The sequence below is a fragment of the Micromys minutus genome, assembly GCF_963924665.1.
Source record: "Micromys minutus genome assembly, chromosome: 7".
NCBI lineage: Eukaryota > Metazoa > Chordata > Mammalia > Rodentia > Muridae > Micromys > Micromys minutus.
This window is the reverse complement of record NC_137976.1, coordinates 49515098-49536314: the sequence shown is the minus strand read 5'-3', so window position 1 is coordinate 49536314 and position 21217 is coordinate 49515098. Positions and strand designations below refer to the sequence as shown.

The 21217-nt window shown below is 40.1% G+C and overlaps 1 protein-coding gene across 1 annotated transcript in view; it reads left to right on the top strand.

Moving 5' to 3' along the window:
- Window positions 1-592: 592 nt before the first annotated feature.
- SPICE1 (spindle and centriole associated protein 1) overlaps window positions 593-21217 on the top strand; it is a 39058-nt gene continuing 18433 nt past the window's right edge. Inside the window, exons 1-7 of the mRNA XM_080918666.1 lie at window positions 593-721; window positions 3162-3257; window positions 4109-4156; window positions 5753-5896; window positions 11504-11606; window positions 12147-12253; window positions 13326-13441. Of these exons, the coding sequence (XP_080774792.1) occupies window positions 3162-3257; window positions 4109-4156; window positions 5753-5896; window positions 11504-11606; window positions 12147-12253; window positions 13326-13441 (614 nt within the window). The 5' untranslated portion in view covers window positions 593-721. The remainder of the gene's footprint in view (window positions 722-3161; window positions 3258-4108; window positions 4157-5752; window positions 5897-11503; window positions 11607-12146; window positions 12254-13325; window positions 13442-21217) is intronic.

The window sequence follows — 21217 nt, the reverse complement described above, 5'->3', positions numbered from 1 at the left end:
CAATATTTAAAAATTTTGTTGAACCAGACTATCTTCTCCACATGTTAGTTTCTTGTGCTTTTGGCTCTATTCTCCAGCTTGACCTAAGGTTCACAGCTGTTTATACTCGTGTGTCGTCTAATGGTCCTACAGTTCGAGCATTTTAATATATGACTTAATGTCAAGCTAATTTTTTGTACCCTGTACGAGGTAGAAGTCTGACTTTTTCAAAGGAATATTGAAAACAGTACTCTTTGAATTGAGTTGTTTTGGTGCCTTGTTGGAATATAACTGTCTGTAAATGCAATGGTTCATTTCAACTTTTGCCTCTTCCATGTCTGGTTAAATGCTGGTTGTTTCTACTACATGTGGACTTCACAGTTGGTTAACTCTTTAACCTCGTCTATAAAATTAGTCAAAGTAGTAACCACTTCATGGAGCTCTTGTGTTAAAGAAACTAATAGGTGCAAAGGGCTTAGAACAGTCTGCATATAGTAAGTACCTAGACTGTCTTAACTGATGCTTCATTACTTCCACTACAGCGGTTACTGGCATCACCACTGTAAAACTTAATTGTTGGTGGCAGATGGTGCTGAGAAGATTATGTTCATATGTAGAACTGAAACCATATCCCTTTCCCCACTTTGTAAAACGGCTCTTCAGAATTGATCAGTAACCTTAATGAAAGGTGATGTGAACCTCCTAGAGGAAGCCAGGGAAACACATCAAGATACAGGCACAGGTAAAGACTATTTGTATGAGACTGTTGACAAAAGTGGGCTGATGAGTTGCCCAGTGAGATTTGCTGCCAAAGTTCATTCCTGACATTGATATGGTGGAAGGAGGAAACCAAGTCCTGCTAATTGTTCTGTGGCCTTCAGATGTACACTTCAGATGTGCAAGTGCTCCCTCACCCCCAGAGTTAAGCAAATAAATGTAATAAAAGAATTGATAGCTCTTGTGCTCTTGCAGCCTTGCTTTCTCATCCCTACCTCTCCTCTTCCCCTTCCCTTCCCCCTTCTCCCTCCACATGCTCATGGCCGGCCTCTACTTGTCTATTCCTCTCCCCCCCCCCCCCCGCCTCTACCACCCTCTTAACTCTCCCCGTACTTAAAAAAAAAAAAAAAAAAAATTGATAATGATGTTATGCCTTTTTTAAAAGCTGCACACTTGGAACTCAAAGAGTGAAGAAATAGTCTTTAATATGGGTAAAAGTATTTCCGTATTGGATTTTAGTGATTTGCATCGATAACCAGAATATAGAGCTTTTAAAAACTAAACACCAAAAGAAGACATTGGCATTAGTGGGCTAATGAACCAAACAGACGATTTTCAAAACATATACAAGTCTACCTCACCAGAGTGGCTATCGTCATCAAGGAAACAACAAATATTAGGATATTGAGGGCCGAAGAGGAGCCCCTGTATGTTGCTATTGGGAATATAATTAGTACAACCAGAATAGAGGTCCTTCAAAACTGAAAACAACGGAAGAACCACCTTATGATTGTAGTTGTACCCCTCCTAGGTATATACCCAAAGGAGTCTAAGGCTACCACAGGTATACCTGTGCATCCATGACACTGTTCTCAGTAGTCAAGGTATGGATTCAGCCTAGATGTCCATCAGAAGATAAGTGGATTAAGAGGGAGTGACGTATATAGGGAGCATTTATTCAGTCACAAAAAGAATGAAATCCTATGTGCAGGAAAACAGAATTAGAAGCTATGTTGAGTGAAAATAAACCAGACTCGGGTAAGCATTACTTGTTTTCTCTAGAGTTTAGAAAAAGATGTGAAAGTGGGAGGGAGATACTTGATTGTAAAGAGGAAGGGGACCAGTTAGAGGGGGAGGAAAGAAAACAGTTGATGTGATATAATCAAAGTATGTACATACATGTATGGAAATACTACAAAACTCCTATGTTATTAAAACTTGAAACACAAATAGGTAAACCAAGTCAGAGAAACCAAGTCTTAATAGAGGTTAGTGTGAGGGAACTTGCCTGACATATTTTACACCTGGGCATCAATCTGAACTCCACCATAGGCAAAAACAAGTAGTCATTGTGGCTTACATCCCTTGCTGGATTGTAAGTTCTGAAATTAGACAACATGTTTGAAGAGTAAAATGTAACAAGAAAGACAATAGAGAGAACTAGGAAGACTGTTTTAGGGAAGCACTGGAACTTTAGGTATCTTTATCACAGGAAATTATTAAAAGTGCTTAATGGAAGGGGAAGGGGTAGCCTAAGAATACCTTACTTGCCTAGCGTGTGCAAGGGTCTGTGTTCTCCATTGGGGAGAGAGAGGGAGGTGTGGGTGAAGGATGACGATGACAGCATGGCACTGCTGGGTGGTAAGGAATATGAGGGGTAGCCTGGAAAGTTGGTAGGTTGTGTGGATAACATGTATTAGTGATTGACTTTGAGATACTAATAATGTATGAACACAGTAAGGAAAAAAGAAGAAGCACTTCCTTTTGGAGTCATTTAACAAAGAGCGAGTACAGATTTGAATTCTCTGCTGCATACTATCTGTGTCTTTGTCCTCTGTCTGAGTCTGAATCTGTGCTTGCCTAAAGGCTGTCTTGTGAATCTGTCCAAGTGTCTGTATGTCTCTGTGTGTAGTTACCTATATTTATGTGTGTCTTGTGTGTTTGCCTCTGTCTGTCTGTCTCTAACAAAGGGCTTTGCTCTGTATTTTCTGAACAGCATAGACGGCATCACATGGTGGAAAGAACGGGAGACTTTCTGGAAATCTGTAAAAGAGTTTACTCGGGATTAAGTCATTGGCTCTAAATGATGCTAACAGACCCATATAGCAAACTACTACCTGCACCATTGCTTATCAACGTGTCTTCATAAGCGGGTTTTAGAAGGTTCTTCAGTCTCTGCCTTTGTTGCTTTCAGCAAAGGGTATTTAAGTTTATTTTAGGTCATAATTTCTATATTAAGTTCTTTATTAAGTAAAAGATTTTGTTATTTAAAACTTTTATTGTAATTAATTATTCATAACCTTATTATTATTGTTGGCTTTGCTTTAGTATTAATTGTAAAATGAGAAAGTCAAGTATTTGGAGAGCCTATTTCTGATATTTTGAGAGTGGTTTTGTTTGTCCTACATGTGCCCATGATGCATAATTATTTCTTTGCTTTTATTAAAAAACGTTAATGTTTCTAGATGTCATTGATCAGAGTGAATCGCTTTGGTCCCCGGGGAGGTGGAAGAAAAACTCTGAAAGTAAAGAAGAAAGCTGCAGTGAGGCAAGAGTGGGACGTAAGTCTGGAAGTGTTGCTGGGGTGGGCTCGGGCTGTAGGTGGGTGAGCTCAGGCTGTAGGTGGGTGAGCTCAGGCTGTAGGTGGGTGAGCTCAGGCTGTAGGTGGGTGAGCTCGGGCTGTAGGTGGGTGAGCTCGAGCTGTAGGTGAGCTCGGGCTGTAGGTGAGCTCGGGCTGTAGGTGGGTGGGCTCGGGCTGTAGGTGGGTGGGCTCGGGCTGTAGGTGGGTGGGCTCGAGCTGTAGGTGGGTGGGCTCAGGCTGTAGGTGGGTGAGCTCGAGCTGTAGGTGGGTGAGCTCGAGCTGTAGGTGAGCTCGGGCTGTAGGTGGGTTGGGTGGGGCTTTGGGCATGTTGTTGGTCTTGGAGGGAAGAACAGGATATTTGCCCATTTCCCCTTTAAAGGTACAATATTAAGGGCAATAACTTCTAGTTCTTTCCAAGAATTAGAGGCTTAGTGAGATTGAAACTATGTCCTCATAAAAGTTTCTCTCCAGCTTGCTATAGAGATTACAATTTTGTTTTTAAAAATGCTTTTACAATTGCCTTGTGGAATCCTAGTATCTGGATACTATAGATTCAGTTAAATTTACTCACAATATATGCATCCTGTTTTTATTCCTTATTTTAAAGTAATAGAGCTTTATTTCCTGTATAACACCTAAAAATACCCTATGTTCTAGAAGATACCCAAAACTAATCTGTTTTAACATTATATTGACAATATTGGTTCCTGGGGGAAAAAGGACTTTTTGGTCTTAGGATTTTGAATCAATTTTTTAGCAACTGAAACTAACTAGCTGTTAAAAATTTATAAGGAAACTTTTAAAAAGCTCACTCTGTTTTTCTTTTTGGAGAATACTGTGAATGATCTAACAGTTCACCGGGCAACTCCTGAAGATCTGGTAAGTGGAACACTGAAAGTTATGTTCTGGATTCTGTATGTTATGTGGTATCTGGTTTCTCATCTTCTTGTTCACATCTGTATAAAACCTAAAAAGATATCTTAAGGAAATTTTGATTTTTTTACTATGTTGTGGTAAAAATTAAAAAGATGGATCTGTGGCTGCCAGTCCCACAGTCTCACTCTGCAGGAGCAGCTCCAGTGTGGAGCCAGGCACCTGGTCCCACATGGTCCTCTATGTGGTTAATTACCAATCCTGGTACCCACATATCTTGTTCCATCCCCCCCCCCCGCCCCGCACCCTCACCTGGCGCAGGCAACAAAGCTGACACTGCTCGCTCCAGCTGCCTCTCAGTCATTGCTTTCACACGCTGTCCTCCACAGCCCAGTAAAAACATAACTCAGCAATCAGTAACTTATCAGAAAGATCTATACTTTAAATTTTCAATTCACAGTACATCCAAACAATAAATTCACTGCCAATTAATAAAGATATAAACCTCCCACGTAGACAAGATAAAACTGGTCTCGTTCACCTTGATCTGATTCATCCTCCTCTACCACCTCCATCTTGAATCTCCCCTTCTTCCTCCTCTTCTGCCTCACCAAAACTCTTCTCCTCACCCCAGTGTCTGCTGTCCAATCATGTATCGCCTTGATCAACCTACATTACTAAGGCTTATCAGCCACTGTTAGAATTTTACTCAGGAGTTTTTGGTCTGTGGCCCTGTTACTTATCTAGAATTAACCTATAGGTGTCTGTGTGCATTTTCTGTCTGGAAATACCTTCAGCATTGTACCATTGCTGTTGTCAGTGTTGTTATTTTCACCAAAGGTTTGTGCTATGTAGCTCAGGGTAGCCTGTTCATGGCAGAAACTGATCTTTCTGTCTCTGTGAATTTGCCTAGCCTTGATTTCTCTTACAGATGGACTACAGGATGTGGTCTATTATTTGTATCCTCTTTTTCTAGCATATTTTATAGATTCATCTGTGTTATAATATGTATTTCTGTTTCATTCCTTACTGTTGTGAGACAATATTCCATTGAATGGTGATTCCAGATTTATCTGTTTATCACTTGTACATCTAGTTTGTTTCTGATTCTTTTCTATTATGAAGTAATACCATAGTGGACATTCATGAACAAGCCTCTGAGAACATATATGCACTCAGTGTGTGTATATCTGGAATAGAACAGCTTTGCCAGAGATGGCCTAGGTGGATTTTGTACCCTTTACATCATGTGTGAAGTGTCAGTGTTGACCACTAATTGACATTTTCCACCCATTGCATGAGTTTTAACTTGTGAATTGAAGAACACTAGGTATTTTGGTAGTCTGTACAAATGAAGTGGAAGTTAATATTTTCGTGTCTTTAAGATAGACCTCCAAGTTCTCAATATTTCCTTTTAGATCATTTTGAAAACCTAGAAAACTATTCAAGTTTTAGCTATGAATGTACACGCATGTACACCCACAAGCACACGCAAGCAGAACCAGAAAGGAATAAGAAGTGATAGACTAGTGTAATCTTACATAGGAGCAGGCAATGCCTTTGGTACTGAAAGCCTTTCTTTACGGTTTTCCTTCTGTATAGGTACGCCGTCATGAGATGCACAAGTCAAAGAATAGAGCATTGGTACACTGGGAACTTCAGGAAAAAGCTTTGAAGAAAAAATGGAAGAAGCAGAAACCGGAAACGTCAAGTCTGGAAAAAAGAAAGTTATCTATCATGAAGGAGGTAGTGTAAAAATCATTATCTTCAGCATTTTTTTTTTCTTCTTGGGTTGGTTTCAGTGGAGAGGCTCTAGTACTTACGTAGTGCTACTTTTGGGGGGCTCTGCAGAGAGCAGCAGGAAGGGTGGAGTCTAGTGCAGAGAACAGCAGGAAGGGTGGAGTCTAGTGCAGAGAACAGCAGGAAGGGTGGAGTCTAGTGCAGAGAGCGGCAGGAAGGGTGGAGTCTAGTGCAGAGAGCGGCAGGAAGGGTGGAGTCTAGTGCAGAGAGCATCAGGGTGAGTGGAGTCTAGTGCAGAAAGCGGTAGGGAGGGTGGAGTCTAGTGCAGAGAACAGCAGGAAGGGCGGAGTCTACTGCAGAAAGCGGTAGGGAGGGTGGAGTCTAGTGCAGAGAACAGCAGGAAGGGTGGAGTCTAGTGCCGAGAGCGGCAGGAAGGGCGGAGTCTAGTGCAGAGAGCGGCAGGAAGGGTGGAGTCTAGTGCAGAGAGCGGTAGGGAGGGTGGAGTCTAGTGCAGAGAACAGCAGGAAGGGCGGAGTCTAGTGCAGAGAGCGGCAGGAAGGGTGGAGTCTAGTGCAGAGAGCGGCAGGAAGGGTGGAGTCTAGTGCAGAAAGTGGCAAGAAGGGCGGAGTCTAGTGCAGAGAGCAGTAGGAAGGGTGGAGTCTAGTCTAAAGAGCAGCCGGGAGGGTGGAGTCTACTTTGCTGCTTTAAATGTTCTTTGCACAACTTATTAGCTCTATAACCTTAGGTTGTATAACTCATTGGCCTAGAATTTTTTCCCCCTTTTTCTCTTCCAACTTTTTAAAAAGTAGCATACGATGAGCATGTTCCTTCTGCCACTGTCATAACACTTCCTTGTGGATGGTTGGTCTCCCCCCCCCCCTTCTCTACCCTTCCCCTGTCCCACCGAGTCTGCTATCTCCAGCAGTCTGTATTTCTCTTCATATAATGGGTATTCTTCCCTCTTCCCACCCCTTCCTCCGGTTTCATGGTCCCATAGAAACTGTTTTGACCTCTGTACACACTTACTCCCACTTAAATACACATAATTAACAATTAGAATGCAGGATTCAAACATGAGCAAGCACATTCAATTCTCATCTGTCTGGGTTGCCTAACTTAATATTAGGATTTTCCGGTTCTATTAATTTTCCTACAAATTTTGTAACATTATTTTCCTTACATTAGCTTGGCTTTTTATCTTTAAAATTTTGGCTGTGTTGCTATGCGATTTTAATATTACAGTACTTAAGTTGCTTCTTAATTTCATGTGTATGATGTTTTGCCTTCATGTATGTCTGTGCATTGTGTGCATGCCTAATGCTTGTGTATGCCAGAAGAAGGTGTCAGATCCCCTAGAATTTGAGTTACACCCAGTTGTGAGCTGCCATGTGGGTGCTGAAAATTCAGCCTGGTCCTCTGGAAGAGCAGCTAGTACTCTTAGCCACTGAGCCATCTCTCCAGTCCTGGTATAATGCTTTTAAAGAGATGACCACAGTCTTTGGCAAAATAATTAGTGCTCTGTAAACTTCTGTAATTATGTCTCAGTTTAGCAGTATAGTGGAATTACCTAGCCAAGATGAAATAAAATCAAATAATTTTGTGTGCCTGTTGATCTAGGTCTTGAGCCATTTATCTCTGGCTTAACCTTTTGCCTGCCTGGTTGCTTGACGAAGCAGTCATATTTGTAGGGTGAACAGTGTGTCAAGCAGGAAGGAGCTATAGTAGAGCAACCTTTTTCATTTGTCCTGCAGTCATAGGAAAGGAATGTGTTCTGCATGCAGCTCTTGTCCAGGGTAACCTTACAGTGCTTGCTGTCTGCATAACCTTTCATGGTGGCTTTAAGTCATAGGCTGCCTTTTAAGAAATTCCTTAGAGTTCTTAGAGAACTCTCATGCGTCAAGAAAAACTGTATCTCCCAAATACATGTTTACAAGACTTGAGAAAGGAATAGTAGATTCAGAGACTAGGACTTTTCATGTTACAATATTGGGACAGTCATCCACATGTGTTAATTCTCATTAAACAACCTAAAACCATAGATATGACCTAGAGAACCACTTTGGGAGGTTTTCTTTTTCTAGTTTTATTTTTTTTCCTTTTATTTTTTTGAAGATATGTTTTCTTTTTTTTATATATATAAGGGTTTGCCTGCATATATGTGTCTGTCTGTGTGTGTGTGTGTGTGTGTGTGTGTGTGTGTGTGTGTGTCTAGTGCCAGTGGAGGTCAGATACTATCAGATTCCATTGGAGCTAAGTCACAGAGAATTGTGAGTCACTGGATGGGTGCTGGGACTCCAGCCTGCTTCCTTGGCAAGAACCATAAGCATTCCTAACCTGTGATAACCACGGAGTCATCTCTCCAGCCTTTGTAGCTTTTCATACAAGTAATAAATGTGGGAGAAGTAGTGGGAAGAGAAGAGTTATGAGGGTACAGGTAAAGGGTCTCATCTGTAGTGTGGTAGTTCTCAGTCCTGACTGCACATGAGAATTCATCATGGAGAGATGCTCCTAAGGAGGATGAAGCCATTGTACTCGAACTCTGCTTGAAGATTCAGACTTAGTGAAGCTAGGTGTGGGAGTTTCCCGTGTGGTTTATGTTCTGCAGGGTGTTAGAACTGTAGCTATCGGTGAAATTTAGATGTCCCCTGTTAACAGCATGTATTACTAAGTAAGGCTAGTACACTGGTCTTTGGCCACATGAACAATCTGCTCCAAGAAATGTGACAGAGACAGAGTGGTGGCTTTACTTGAGATCTGATTGTAATTAATACCCAATGTCAACAGGATTAGTAAGATTATTCCCCTACTTTCTACCTTGTCAGTTTCTACCATAGCCATCGCCATGTTAATTTATTATATATTATATCCATTATAAGTAATATTTTCTAAGCTCTTAATTATATGGACTTGGAAGATATTTCACCAAAGATAGAAATTTGGTTCAAAGCACCACTAGCTTATACAGGTTTTCAGTGTATCCACATCCTTCTGTGCATCCTTGTAGGGGGAGGAGGTGCTTAGACTCTGTTGATATGCCAGTGTGTCTTGAAAGTCAATAATTATAAATAAATTTACCTTTTAAATGTCTAGGTTGGATAACGATTTGCCATAATTTATTATTGATTGTTTTATTTGAGGACACTTAGGTCGTATACTAGGGTACAGTTTGAGCTTCAGGCAATAAAATCACTCAATTTATAATATAGTAATTTAAACAAAACACAGGTTTAGTTCTCTCCTGGAAGAGTTTAGAGGAAGCTGGTAGAGTACCCTGCAGTTCTTCAGCATATGGCCTCAGTTGTGTGCAGGGCAACAGCAAGTAGTAGACAGTGTGTACTACTCCTTTAATGCCAGCCATTTGGCATTATGTGTTGTCTCCAGGACATTATTGCTTGGTTGTTCCAATATTCAAAGAGGGGTCAAAAGTTGAGCTGCATCCTTAATTAAAGCATAGGAGTTGGGCCAGGCCTTGTGTCTCATGCCCTTAGTCCCAGCACTCATCACTAGGAGGCAGAGGCAGGTGGATCTTTGTGAGTTTGAGGCCAGCATGATCTACAAAGCAAGTTCTAGGACAGCCAGGGCTGATACACAGAAAAACCCTGTGTCAAAAACCCATCACAACCACCACCACCAGTGGGAACTTAGGAGTTATGCTATTGAAGGGCAGTATTAGGGATAAGTAGTAGTGTGTGCCACTCAGAGAGATTGCTTCTTACCTTGGCATGACAAACACTCCAGTGAATAGTCTTGATTGTGTTTTTAGGTACAGTGTTGTTTGTTGGATTAATTATTTAAAGAAGCACTAAGTCAAGTGTTGGGGCTTTAGCTCAGTGTTAGAGCACTTACCTAGGATGCTTCAGGGTTTAGTCTCAAGTTCTGGGGTAAAGAAAGAAAAGAAGACTAAGGGCCAAAGAGTATGAATATAATTTGTTTCAGTTATTAAGTTTTTCTATGTTTATGATGTCTATTTAATAGATGTGATAGGACCATAGTCATATCCCTGATACAGGGGCATGGTTTGTTTTTAAGGCATTACCCTGTCATAGTTAGGGTTTCATTGCTGTGAAGAGACACTGTGACCAAGACAATTCTTATAAGCGACAATATTTAATTGGGCCTGGCTTATAGGTTTGGTTCAGATGTTCAGTCCATTATCATCAAGGTGGGGCAGGGCAGCATCTAGGCAGGGATGGTGCTGGAGGAGCTGAGAATTCATCTGAAGGCTGCTAGGCAGAAGACTGTTTCCCACATGGTTAAGAGATGGGTCTCTTTGCTCACTCCCCACATTGACACTCTTCCTTCAACAAGACCACACCTCCTACTAGTGCCACTCCCTGGGCAAAGCACATTCAAACCACCACACCCTCTATCAAATAAAGTCATGGAGCTGACCGAGCAGAAAGTGGAAAACAATCTTATTAATAATAATAACTACATTGATGTCCGGTGTCAATTATAATCAGATCTCAAGTAAAACCCATGCTGTATGCCATTGGCACAGCAGGAAGCTAAGTGAAGTGGTCAGAGTTGATTTACTGCTTCTAGTGTGACCCTCAGCCCAGTGTTCTGTACTGTGTGCTCTTGGCCTTGTGCCATTCTGAAGTTTACTCTGGAAGGAGCAAATGCAGGAGTTCATTAACTGTCCTAGCTGACCCACTGAGCCGTAGCAGAAAGGATAACACAAGAGTGCTAATAACTTTTCTTTCTGTATCTTAAATTGGTAATTGTCGTATGATGTGATTTTTCTGTGTTATAGAGAAATTCCAGTCTGAGTATTTGTTATTAGATGCTTTACTGATTTTAGTCAGGGTTAGAAAAGGAGAGGTCTTGATTTTTTTTAAGAGTCTTTTCAGCTTAAGAGTGCCATCTGGTGGTGGTAGATAGAGTTGACTCATCTGTAGCATATGGCTTTGGGTTTCTGTACATTAAATTAAAGTCCTTCAATAGAAAGTACATAATCAGAGGCACAACTGTAATGGTATTTTGTATAACCATCTCCCTATAATAAAAAACTAACTTGTTTTTAAGTACCTAAACATAGCATTGCTTAGTTTTAAAAGCTATACCTTGGTTTTCTAAGTGATAGGCCTGTTCGTGGATTATCAGAGTACTTCAGTGGTGGAAACATCTTGAGTTTATGGCTCAAAGATTCTTTAGTATGTATTTTTCAACTATGCACTATTATTTATTAATAGGTTATGAAATGAAATTAGTGGGTTAAAACCATCATTTAAACTAGAATGGGATAAAACTTGAATATAGTTATTCTCATGTGGCAAGGCTATGTAAATTGCAGTCTTACTTTTAAAACGTGTGTGTGTGTGTGTGTGTGTGTGTGTGCGCGCGCCAGATCATAATGGAATATGTATTTTTTTCAAGCTTGTAATTACTGTAATAGTCTCACCTACCATTATCTAAGAATTTTGCCGTTGGAGGGTTTTAGGATGGTCATGGCCCGTGGTTAAGAGCAAATTCAGCAACCACAACCAATAAAGACTGAAAGTTAAACTTTTAAAATGTCATGTTTGGTTTCTTCCCTTAATGTTTTGTCTTAGTAATTTGACAAGTAAGCCTACTTTTCTCTGAACAGTATTTTTCTTAACACGTGTGTAGATTCTTTCTGATCAGTACCAGATGCAGGATGTGTTAGAAAAGTCGGATCATCTGATGGCTGCAGCCAAGGGTCTGTTTGTTGATATTCCTCGTAAGCGCACAGGTAAGCATTCAGTCCACACAGAACTTGCGTTTCTCTCTGAAGCACATCTCATGAGGGATTAGAAGAGTTCACTGTGTTATCATAAGTCATGTTCCTGCTACATCTTCTAGCTAGCTCGTATATGAAGAGCCAAGAATCACAATTCACTTGCTGTCTTCTAAGAGCATAACAAGTTACTTAATTAAGGGAATTATCTACTAAAATATAGTGTAAAGTATGGCATTTTGTAACTATAAAACATGGCTTAATTTTTAGCTTATTAAGTTACCATATAATTAAAATATGCACATTTACTTGTAGCTTGTAAGCCTAGCTTAAAATCTAAAGTAACTTCAGTTTCTTGCCAAAAGAACCTCTGCTTTGGAGTTTTGTGAAGGTAAAAGTGAGTTTAGATATGACTGGTACATATTCATACATGTAAGTGGAATTGCTGTTAGAAATTTCCCCTAGGTGAATGTAGCCTGCTGCAGTATAGAACTTGTGAAGCCTCTTTAAGCAGATGAAATAAAATCATAGTGACTGTGTTTGCTCCTTCTGCAGGGTTTCCAAATGTAACAATGGCTCCAGATTCCTCGCAGAATCCCCTTGGAATAAGTCAAGACCCTGTCACCCAGTCTGTCTTTACTGAATCCATCATACAGCCTCAGGTAACCCATTGCACTCACCACCAAGTGCCCATGCAGAAATGAAGTTCAACTCGATACAGGCAACATGGAAACCATTCTAAAAGCTTAAATGTCAACCATTGTCCTCTCAGCTATAGAAAGACAGTAGAAAAAGAAACTAACAAAGAAGATTGGGTAAGACGAGCTAGGAAAAAAGAAAAAAAGAACAGACTATCTAAGAAGATATGATATGAAGTTGAAGTATGAGTGTATACTTCAGTGTGTGTGTGTATGTGTGTGTGTGTGTGTGTGCGCACACACACATGTGGAAGTCACAGGACAACCTTAGGAACACTGTCTGCTTCCTTTGAGACAGGGTTTCTCATTGGTCTGGAGTTCACCAACTAAGCCTTGCTTGACTGGCAAGGAGCCCCAGAGATCACGCTGTTTCTGCCTCCTTGAGGTGAAAAGCATGCGCCACCATGCCTGGCACTATATTGCGCCTGTGTTTGGGGTATTGGGTTGAATTCCTCATGCATAAGCCAACCTTGTCTAAACCATAAAGGAAGGGAACAAGGGATGCTTAAGGCCTACTGAGGGAAAGACCATCTTGTCTGTGGAGGAGTAAACATGCTGACTTTGACCTTGTAGAATGTTTCTTGAGTGGAGTAGCAGAACTCAAGCCAAGTTTCAGAGCATAGATGGTGTGGTGGATGCAAAATTGGAGATGATTCTTTAAAGAGATTGGTGAAGCCAGTGGCACAGGCATGCATTACTAGCATTAGAAAGACTGAGACAGAAGCAGTTGTGAATTTGGGGCCAGCCTTAACTACATAATACATTGGGTTAGCCTAGACTAAACAAAACCCCAAAACAAACAGGAGATAGTATCTGAAGGCAGACACATGGTAGGGTAAGAAGAAATAGGCTTTCTTACACTTAAATATTGAAAGCTGAGGCAGGCAAACAGCTGAAGGTAGTTAGGACAGTTAGAGGCAGACAGAGGATTTGGTGGTTGGTCCACACGAGGGGTCAGCTATAGGAGGAGAAGCTCTGTTAGGACAGAGAGGATGAGTGAGCATATAACCACTGTGCTGCTGTTTTACTGAGGTAGGCTCTGAATGAAGTAGATGATGGAGGAGAGGGAAGCACGGCTCAGAGTCAGTCAGAAGACAGCGAGAGCGAGCTGCCTGACCCCCTCGGCTCACACTCCAACAGGAGTACAGAGAGGTATGTGTGTGGCACGGTTTCACAGGCCCTCGGCTGCAGTTCCCAGAGGACTCAAGGTGTGTGCTTATTGCATTATTCCTTAAAGCAAACCAGCAAAGTACAAACCAGTTGAGTATTTAGTTTTATCTAAATGTTTAAAATTGTTCTTCTTCAATGTTTTAAAAGTTCTAGTAAGAGTATAAAATGGTTTTTATTTCTCTTGTACTTTTTTCTATAAGTAAAGCAGATATATAAATAAATCTCTTTCCTCTGTTTCATACATTAAAAATGTCAGTGCTGTATTTGAATTTATCACCTGATGTGACCTAAAATCACCCCATAGCTTTCTGTAAGGTTTTAGGGATCACTTGCTTTGTTTTTATAGCACAGTGAAGTAGCTGCTGTAACTTTAGTGAATGTCAGAGCTGACTGGCCACTCTTCAGGTTACAGGACCATTTTTACATTATTTCTGGTACTTTTTAGTAACAAAAACACTTTAATAAATATTTTACATATTTTTTATATCATTTGAAGTCTATATTTAGGAAAAATTGGACTTGAAACTTGAGGTTTAGAATATTAATGCTGTATAATTTTGCTTTAAAATTGTTGAATTCTACTTTATGAAGAACTGTACTTTGAAATTCTTCCAAAGCCCAGGGTACCAAACACTTCTTGTACTTTTTTTTTTTTTTTTAGAAGGGGTGTCATTGTGTTTGGGATTTAGTCTCCAATTAGTTTATTTTGGTCCGCAGGATGAGATACACACCTGTGTCCTTAAACTATTAGAAAAGACCTCCCTTTTGTCCAGTTGTCACAGTCACCATCTCTGTGTTGGCCCCATATGGACTTGCTCTTCTAGTGGCGCTGGCCTCCTTTCTCTAGTCATTCTCTAGTGCCACCCAGCTTTCTCTAGAGACTTGTCGGCTCTATAGATACCTATAGCTCTCCTCCCTCCCTCCCTCCCTCCCTCCCTCCATGCCTCCCTTCCTTTCATTTTGTCTGTATTTTGTTTTTTGAGACAACATCTCTCTATGTAGCCCTGGCTATTCTGGAACTTGCTATGTAGACCAGGTTAGCCTTGAACTCACAGAGATCTGCCTGCCTCTGCCTCCCAAGTGCTGAGACTAAAGGTGTGGGCCACCATACTGGACTTTCTTATAGCTTTTTAAAAAAGTTTTAGGGTGTTCCCAATAATTTTAATTTATTTTTATGTAAAAATTAGTATCAACTTGTTTAACTTCATAAAACTAAGCTTATTGATATTTTCTGTTAGGATGTGATGTTTCCCTTTGTTAAAAAGTGTGCTTTTTGTTTTTGAGAATGTTCTGATATTGTTCTTATGTACTCTGTACTTCAGTTTGTCTGTTTCTCCTTTAAGTGGGATTTTCTTTTCTCCCACTATATCTTTTCTATTCCTGTGTGGGGGCCTTGTGAGAGGTGGGTAACCAATCTTCCCTGAGCTCCATTCTAGATACCTTCCCCCGTGCCTTCTAGCTTTATCATATGAGCTTCTGTCTATCTCAGTGGCCAGCTACGCCACTGAATCCTAGGGAAGTTTGTTCTGACCTCAATTCTCCAGTTCCTGGGTTTAGGATCATGTCATCTACAAAGGACATTTTTGGTTCCTGCATCTTACACCTCCTCAGGTATCTTCTTTTCTTTTGCATATTAATTATAGGACTGTATAAAATAATAGTGAAGTAGTAGGCATCAATGTTGTGTTCTTTATTTTATAGACGTATGCTTGTTTTTGGTGTTGGGTATGTTGAGGCTTGTGCAGCAGACCCTTACCATCATTTCTTTGGTCATCCTCTCTTAGGATTCATTGCTCACAGTCTAGTTTCTTAAGTTTTCAAAGAACTGGGCTTCTGACGTATTAAGTTAAACTTATAGTTTGATTTCTCCCTCCTCAGATTTCTCTTTTACCTTTTCCCTTCTTTGTACTTTCTGTTTTGCTTTTATAGCTTCTTGAGTTAGGACTGCAGTTCCTAAAAATAAGTGGGTTATTTAGGAAATTAGGTCATTTCAGTTGATTTCCCCCCTTTTTGCTGAGAGTTAAAGATAAAACAAAGCAAAGCACTGGAAGCCCCTGTCCTTTGTAGTCTAGCCACACTAGATTCAGGCTGTGCTCTTTCATCTTCCTGCTTGTGGAACTTACTGATACTTTCTTTGTGAGCTAGTCTGATGATTTTTGTGAGTGTTCCATGTGTGCTTGAACAGAGGCTGTGGTTCTATTGAAGGAATGATGCTCTGTGTGCACATCATAACGCCTGCCTTCCTGTCTGTCTTACTTCTTCTGTCTCCTTCCTTAGTTCTGTCAGATTGCATACTGAGAGTGATGTATTAAAGACTTCTAGTTTTAGTGTGCTTTTGTTTTTCTTCATATTTACTGTTTTAATATACTTAATTGAAGTTTAATGTGTCCTTTCTTATAAAGTGACTGCTGTGCTTATAGAATATGTTTATTTATAATGCTATATCTTTATTTTGATCAATGGCTTTTGGCCTTATAATCTCCATTGTCATATTCACTGACTTTTGATTCAATCTCTTTTGTCTGAGATAGGAAATAAAACCTCTACTTCTTGTATCCGCTTCTCTGCATTATCTTTGTGTTTTACATGTAGTCTTATATTTAGCTTTTTGCAGTTGTTTTATATTGATTGTGTTCCTTGTAGTCAGTGTAATGGATATGGCCTCCCTAGTCAATTTGGAAATTCTAATTGGTGAGGTAAGCCGTAACAGTGGTTCATACAGTTGGCATGTTCAGTGTCAGCTTTGTCTGTTCACTCATGGTTCTGTTTCTTTCTGTGGTTGATTTGATCTCACTGACCACAGCTTCAGCCTTAGCCCTATGCATGTTAGGGTTATAGACTTGTACACTGTCTCTTTTCTGTGTATTCGTTGTTGTTCTTTAAAAAAGTCTTGGTATTTAGGAAGACTGTAGTTCTTTTGTGATGCTACCTTTGTGTATGAGCCTTTTGTAAGTCAATTAGTACTGTTCTTATATCTTTGGTGCCAGCTTTGTGTTTTCATGGTTTTCCTTTACACACTGACTGTTCAAGTGATTGTTTGGTGTTTCTTCCCAAACTGTACTTGTATCTTAGCTTTGAATCGACAGGCATAAAGCATTTACATACTAGGCTTTACTGCATATCATGATTTTGTTTGTTTTTATCTTATAGCCAAAAAGCAATTATTAAGTGCTCATCCAGTCCTTTCATGTTTCCATGATTGTCTTGTAGTTGAATCTTGGTTAATTAGAGCCCATGCTGTTGGGCTTATGAATAGAATGCTCCTTGAATTCTTTAGGCATTCCCCCTCCCCCTTTTTATTGAAAATAGATATTTTTCTCACATAATGTATGCTGATTATAGAGTCTCTTCCCTCTACTCAGTTCCTCTCTACCTTCACTCCTGACTAGAGCTACTTTTTTTCTATCTCTCCTTAGAAAACGGGGTTCTAAGAGATAGTAATAGAATTATTATAAGTTATAATATAAATATATGTTCTGTATTATCTATAATTAAAAATATTCTATATAAAATAAGATTTTAAAGAAAAACCTGACACGTCAGAATTAGACAAAACAAAGGAAAAGAGCCCAAGAGAAGGCACAAGCATCAGAAACCCACTTATTCTCACACTCAAAAAATCCCATAAAAACACTAAGCTGGAAGCCGTAATATATACACAGAAGACCCAGTATAGCACCACACAAACCCTGTGCATGCTTCTCAGTCTTGTGAGTTCATATAAGCATTGTTCATGTGCATCTAGGGAGTCTTGTTTTCTTTATTCTTTATTACTCTTTATTCCCCTGGCTCTTTCTGTCTCTTCTGTCTCTTTCTATACTCTTTCTGTCTCTTCTTCTGCAGGGTTCCCTGAAGCCTGAGGGAAGGGATTTTTTGGAGACATCTTGTTTAGGTCTGAATGTTATATGGTCTCTCATTTTCTGTGTAGTATTTATACATTGTTCTATAGCTTTTGTATTTGAAATACTGGCTGGCTCTTTTGGCAGAACTCTTCACTGTTGGTTGGCCTTGTACATTGCTTTATGAAGTCTGATGCTATAGTATTTCTTGCTTTTGTAAGAAATTTGGTGTTTTTAATCTAACAACTTGATTACTTTCACCTTCAACATTTATTTTTCTGCCTTTAGACTTAAGAGGCCCATAGTTAAGAGTCTAGGTTGGTTTCCCCTTGTCTTACTTAGGGTTTTATTGCTGTGAACAGACACTATGACCAAGGCAAGTCTTATAAGGATAACATATACTTGGGACTGGCTTACATGTTCAGTCCATAATCATCAAGGCAGGAACATGGCAGCAACCAGGCAGGCATGGTGCACGAAGAGCTGAGAGTTCTACATCTTCAGCCAAAGAAAACCAGGAACAGACTAAGCATCCTCAGGCAGCTAGGAGGAGTGTCTCCAAGCCCACCCCCAGAGTGACATACTTTCTCCAACAAGGCCACACCTTCTAAAAGTGCCACACCCTGGGCCAAGCATATGCAAACCATCACACCCCTTATCTGACACAGTTGGCCCTTTAAGTTGTAGGACTGTCTTCCATGTTCTCATTGCTGGTATTATCTGTTCTGCTGATGTCCTGCTGCTCTGTTCAGTGACTAGTTATAGACAGGAAGCTCACCCTATTTCCCTAGCATTTGTTATCTCCCTGTGATTCTTTCTTGAAGTGCCTCAATGTACCTTATGAAGTTAATTTTTCATTGGATACTTAGTACTAATCTTTATATCTTAGGTAGATTTTTGTAGTGGTAAAAATACAAAGGTTCTGTTCTGTTGCCATTGGTCTTGAGTAGTAATACTCCACTGGAACCGCTCCAAGAGCTGCTTCAGTGCAGAGCCAGAGCACAATTTCCTAAGCCTGGTACCCACACATCTCATTCTAGGGGTCCTGCACGCCCTCACCTAGCACTGGCAACAGAGCTGGAACTGCTAGTTCCAGCTACATCTCAGCTGTTGCTTTCACATATTGTCTTTCACGACCCAGCTCAACAATCAATAACTTATCAAACAGGTTTATATGTTAAATTCTCAATCCATAGTCCTCCTACACGATCTTACAACCAGTGGACAAAGATATAAACTGCCTACCTAGATAAGATAAATTGACCCATAGAAACCCTTGGAAATAATCATAACAACCTTATCCATATAGAGATGCACTGAGAAACATGCACGTCTGCCTCCATGTTGCCTCCTCTCAAATCTCCTACTCTCTCCCTTTTCTGCCTTCCTAGACTTTTTTTTTTCTCATCCAGTGATAGGCTTGACCTGCCTTGTTGTATAAGGACATCAGCCTACAGACTTTCTTTAGAGATTTTTTCCCTCTTGCATTCAATAGATCTTTTTCCTAGTATTTATTCATTTAAAAATTTTAATTTTTAGAATTTCTTAATCAATGAATGTGTACACATGTGCGCACACGTGAATTTTTGCTTTTGGAAGGGTTTTAAAGTTTTTTTTTTTTTTTATTGTGTTGAGTTTGAACCCAGGGTCTTGAGTATGCTCAAGAGCTCCACCATCGAGCTCTGCCTCCACTCTTTAGTTTTTGAGACACAGTTTCACCCTCTGGCCCACCTGGATTGCCAGTTTGTGATCCTTTTGTCTTAGTGTCCCAAGTGCTGGTGTTACCAGCACGCACTGCTCCTATGCCTTTTTCTTTTTTAGCTTCTACTGTGCAATAGATATGTACACCCAATATGTACACACATATGTAGTATCTTACGCATATTTAATTTCATCTTATGTGTTGTTGCAGCTTTATTCTGACTCCCTCTTTGACATTATTGGGGAGGGATCTGCATTAGCTTAAAGATCTGAGTTTAAATTTTTTGTTTGTAATATTACTGTTTTATATATGAATTTTTGTGGCTACAGTTGAGCACTTCTTGCTCTAAATGCATATACCCTTCTGTCAGTTCTAGTGAAGAAGTTCCTAATCTCATCATTAAATAAGGTATGAGAAGGCTGGATATGATCTGTTCTACCACAGAATTTTTTCATATGTAGTTATATAAGATTAGAAAACATGTTATATGCTTTCAGAATACAGTGACGGAACATACCTGCGATAAGAGTTATAAACATTCTTGTTTTAAAAGAGGAAAATTTATCAGAAGAAGAAAGTAGTCAGCAGTTGTCTCCAGCCTGAGTCTTCAACCTCAGGGTTCATAGCTCTGCCCACTCTTTCTGAGGCTTTCCCCTTAGCCTCTGTGCCTGTGGATTTAAATCTATACAAGCATCTGTAGCTCTGGCCTTGGGGTCATTCATCTTTTTCCTGAAGGATAGACAGCTCATGTTTATAGTCAGGTGGCTCTATCAATTACTCCTCTCCATAGAATATAGGATCTCACACCAATACTTTACTCCATCCTATCAGTCCAAGCCAGCGGTATTTCTGCTGTTAAAACACTTTCAAAAGCTCTTATGGATGCCTGTGTTGTACATGATAGACAAGAGTCCTCATGAATCTTTCCTGGATCACCTTCTTTTTTGCTCTGGCTTCTGAGGTCACTGGAGAGATCCAGGAATTATATCTTGCCCTTCAGAACTAGCAAACACTTGGCAATACACATATGCTTCTCTCCAGAGCTTGCTTTCCTTGTAATAGATCTGGTAATTTAATAATCTTTGGAGGTCTGCAGGTCCAGGCATTTCTCAAAATTTCAAGTCCTAATCTATTTTCTTCTTCCCCGTGCTAGAGATTGAACTTAGAGCCTCAAATATACTAGACAAGCATTTAACCACTGAGCTGAAGCCTTAACCCTGAATCCTTTTTGCTGAACAGTCTGCCCTCGGTTTTTCAGCAAAACTTCTTGGTTCATCACCTACAAAGTTCTCCTTGGTATATAACTACACTAAGATTTCTACCATCCAAGCCTTGGTTGGTCTCCAATCTAGCAGCATGTTCTTAATGTCAGACTGGAAACTCTATTGACAGTCATATTTCTGTCAACATTTTGCTATAATATGGGAATTCCTTAAGTCAGTTTGGGGTCTCTACAGTACACCTCACATCTTCCTGTGTGTTCATAAGAGGAATTACGAACATTCACCTTTCTACCAGTAGTTCATTTAAGACCATGTAGGTCGCTTCTGTCATTCACCTAACAATCCTCTAGGCTTACTCCCAAGCCACTGTGTCTGCACTAGCATTCTACTCAGGTCATAGTCTGTATTAGTTTTCTGATGATGCTATAACAAACTAACAGAAACTTGCCAGCTTAGGACAATACAAATTCATTGTGCTTATGGGTTTAAGATCTGAAACATGTTTCACTGGGCCATTTCTCCCTTTGGGAGAGCCCCAGAAGATAATCTATTGCTTTCCCTTTTCTTCTTCGGTGGCCTTTGGTAGGGACTGTTGGAAGTCTGTGACTTGTGACAGTCCAGTCTCTGTCTTTGTTTTCACTCTGTGGATCAGATCGCCCTTACAATTAGGGAACTCCTCAGTAATTTGTGAACATGTCCCTATCTCATAACCTTTAACTTGTCCCCATCTGCAAAATTCCCTTTTAGTGTGGTAAGACTACATTCATAGACTCTAGGGCCTGGGTTACAGGTGTCTTTTGGCAGCTCTTGGCCTACTGCGATGGCGTTGCATTATATTTGTGGCTGCTAAGTAGCCTGACTCTTGGAAGCATCAGTGTTAGAGATGGTAATGTAAGTGTAAGAATGTGATACTTATTTTTCCAATTTGTAGAGCATTCTTCTGATATTTTTCCTAAGGGTTGGACTTAAAGCTGCTGATGTGTTTTACAAAGGT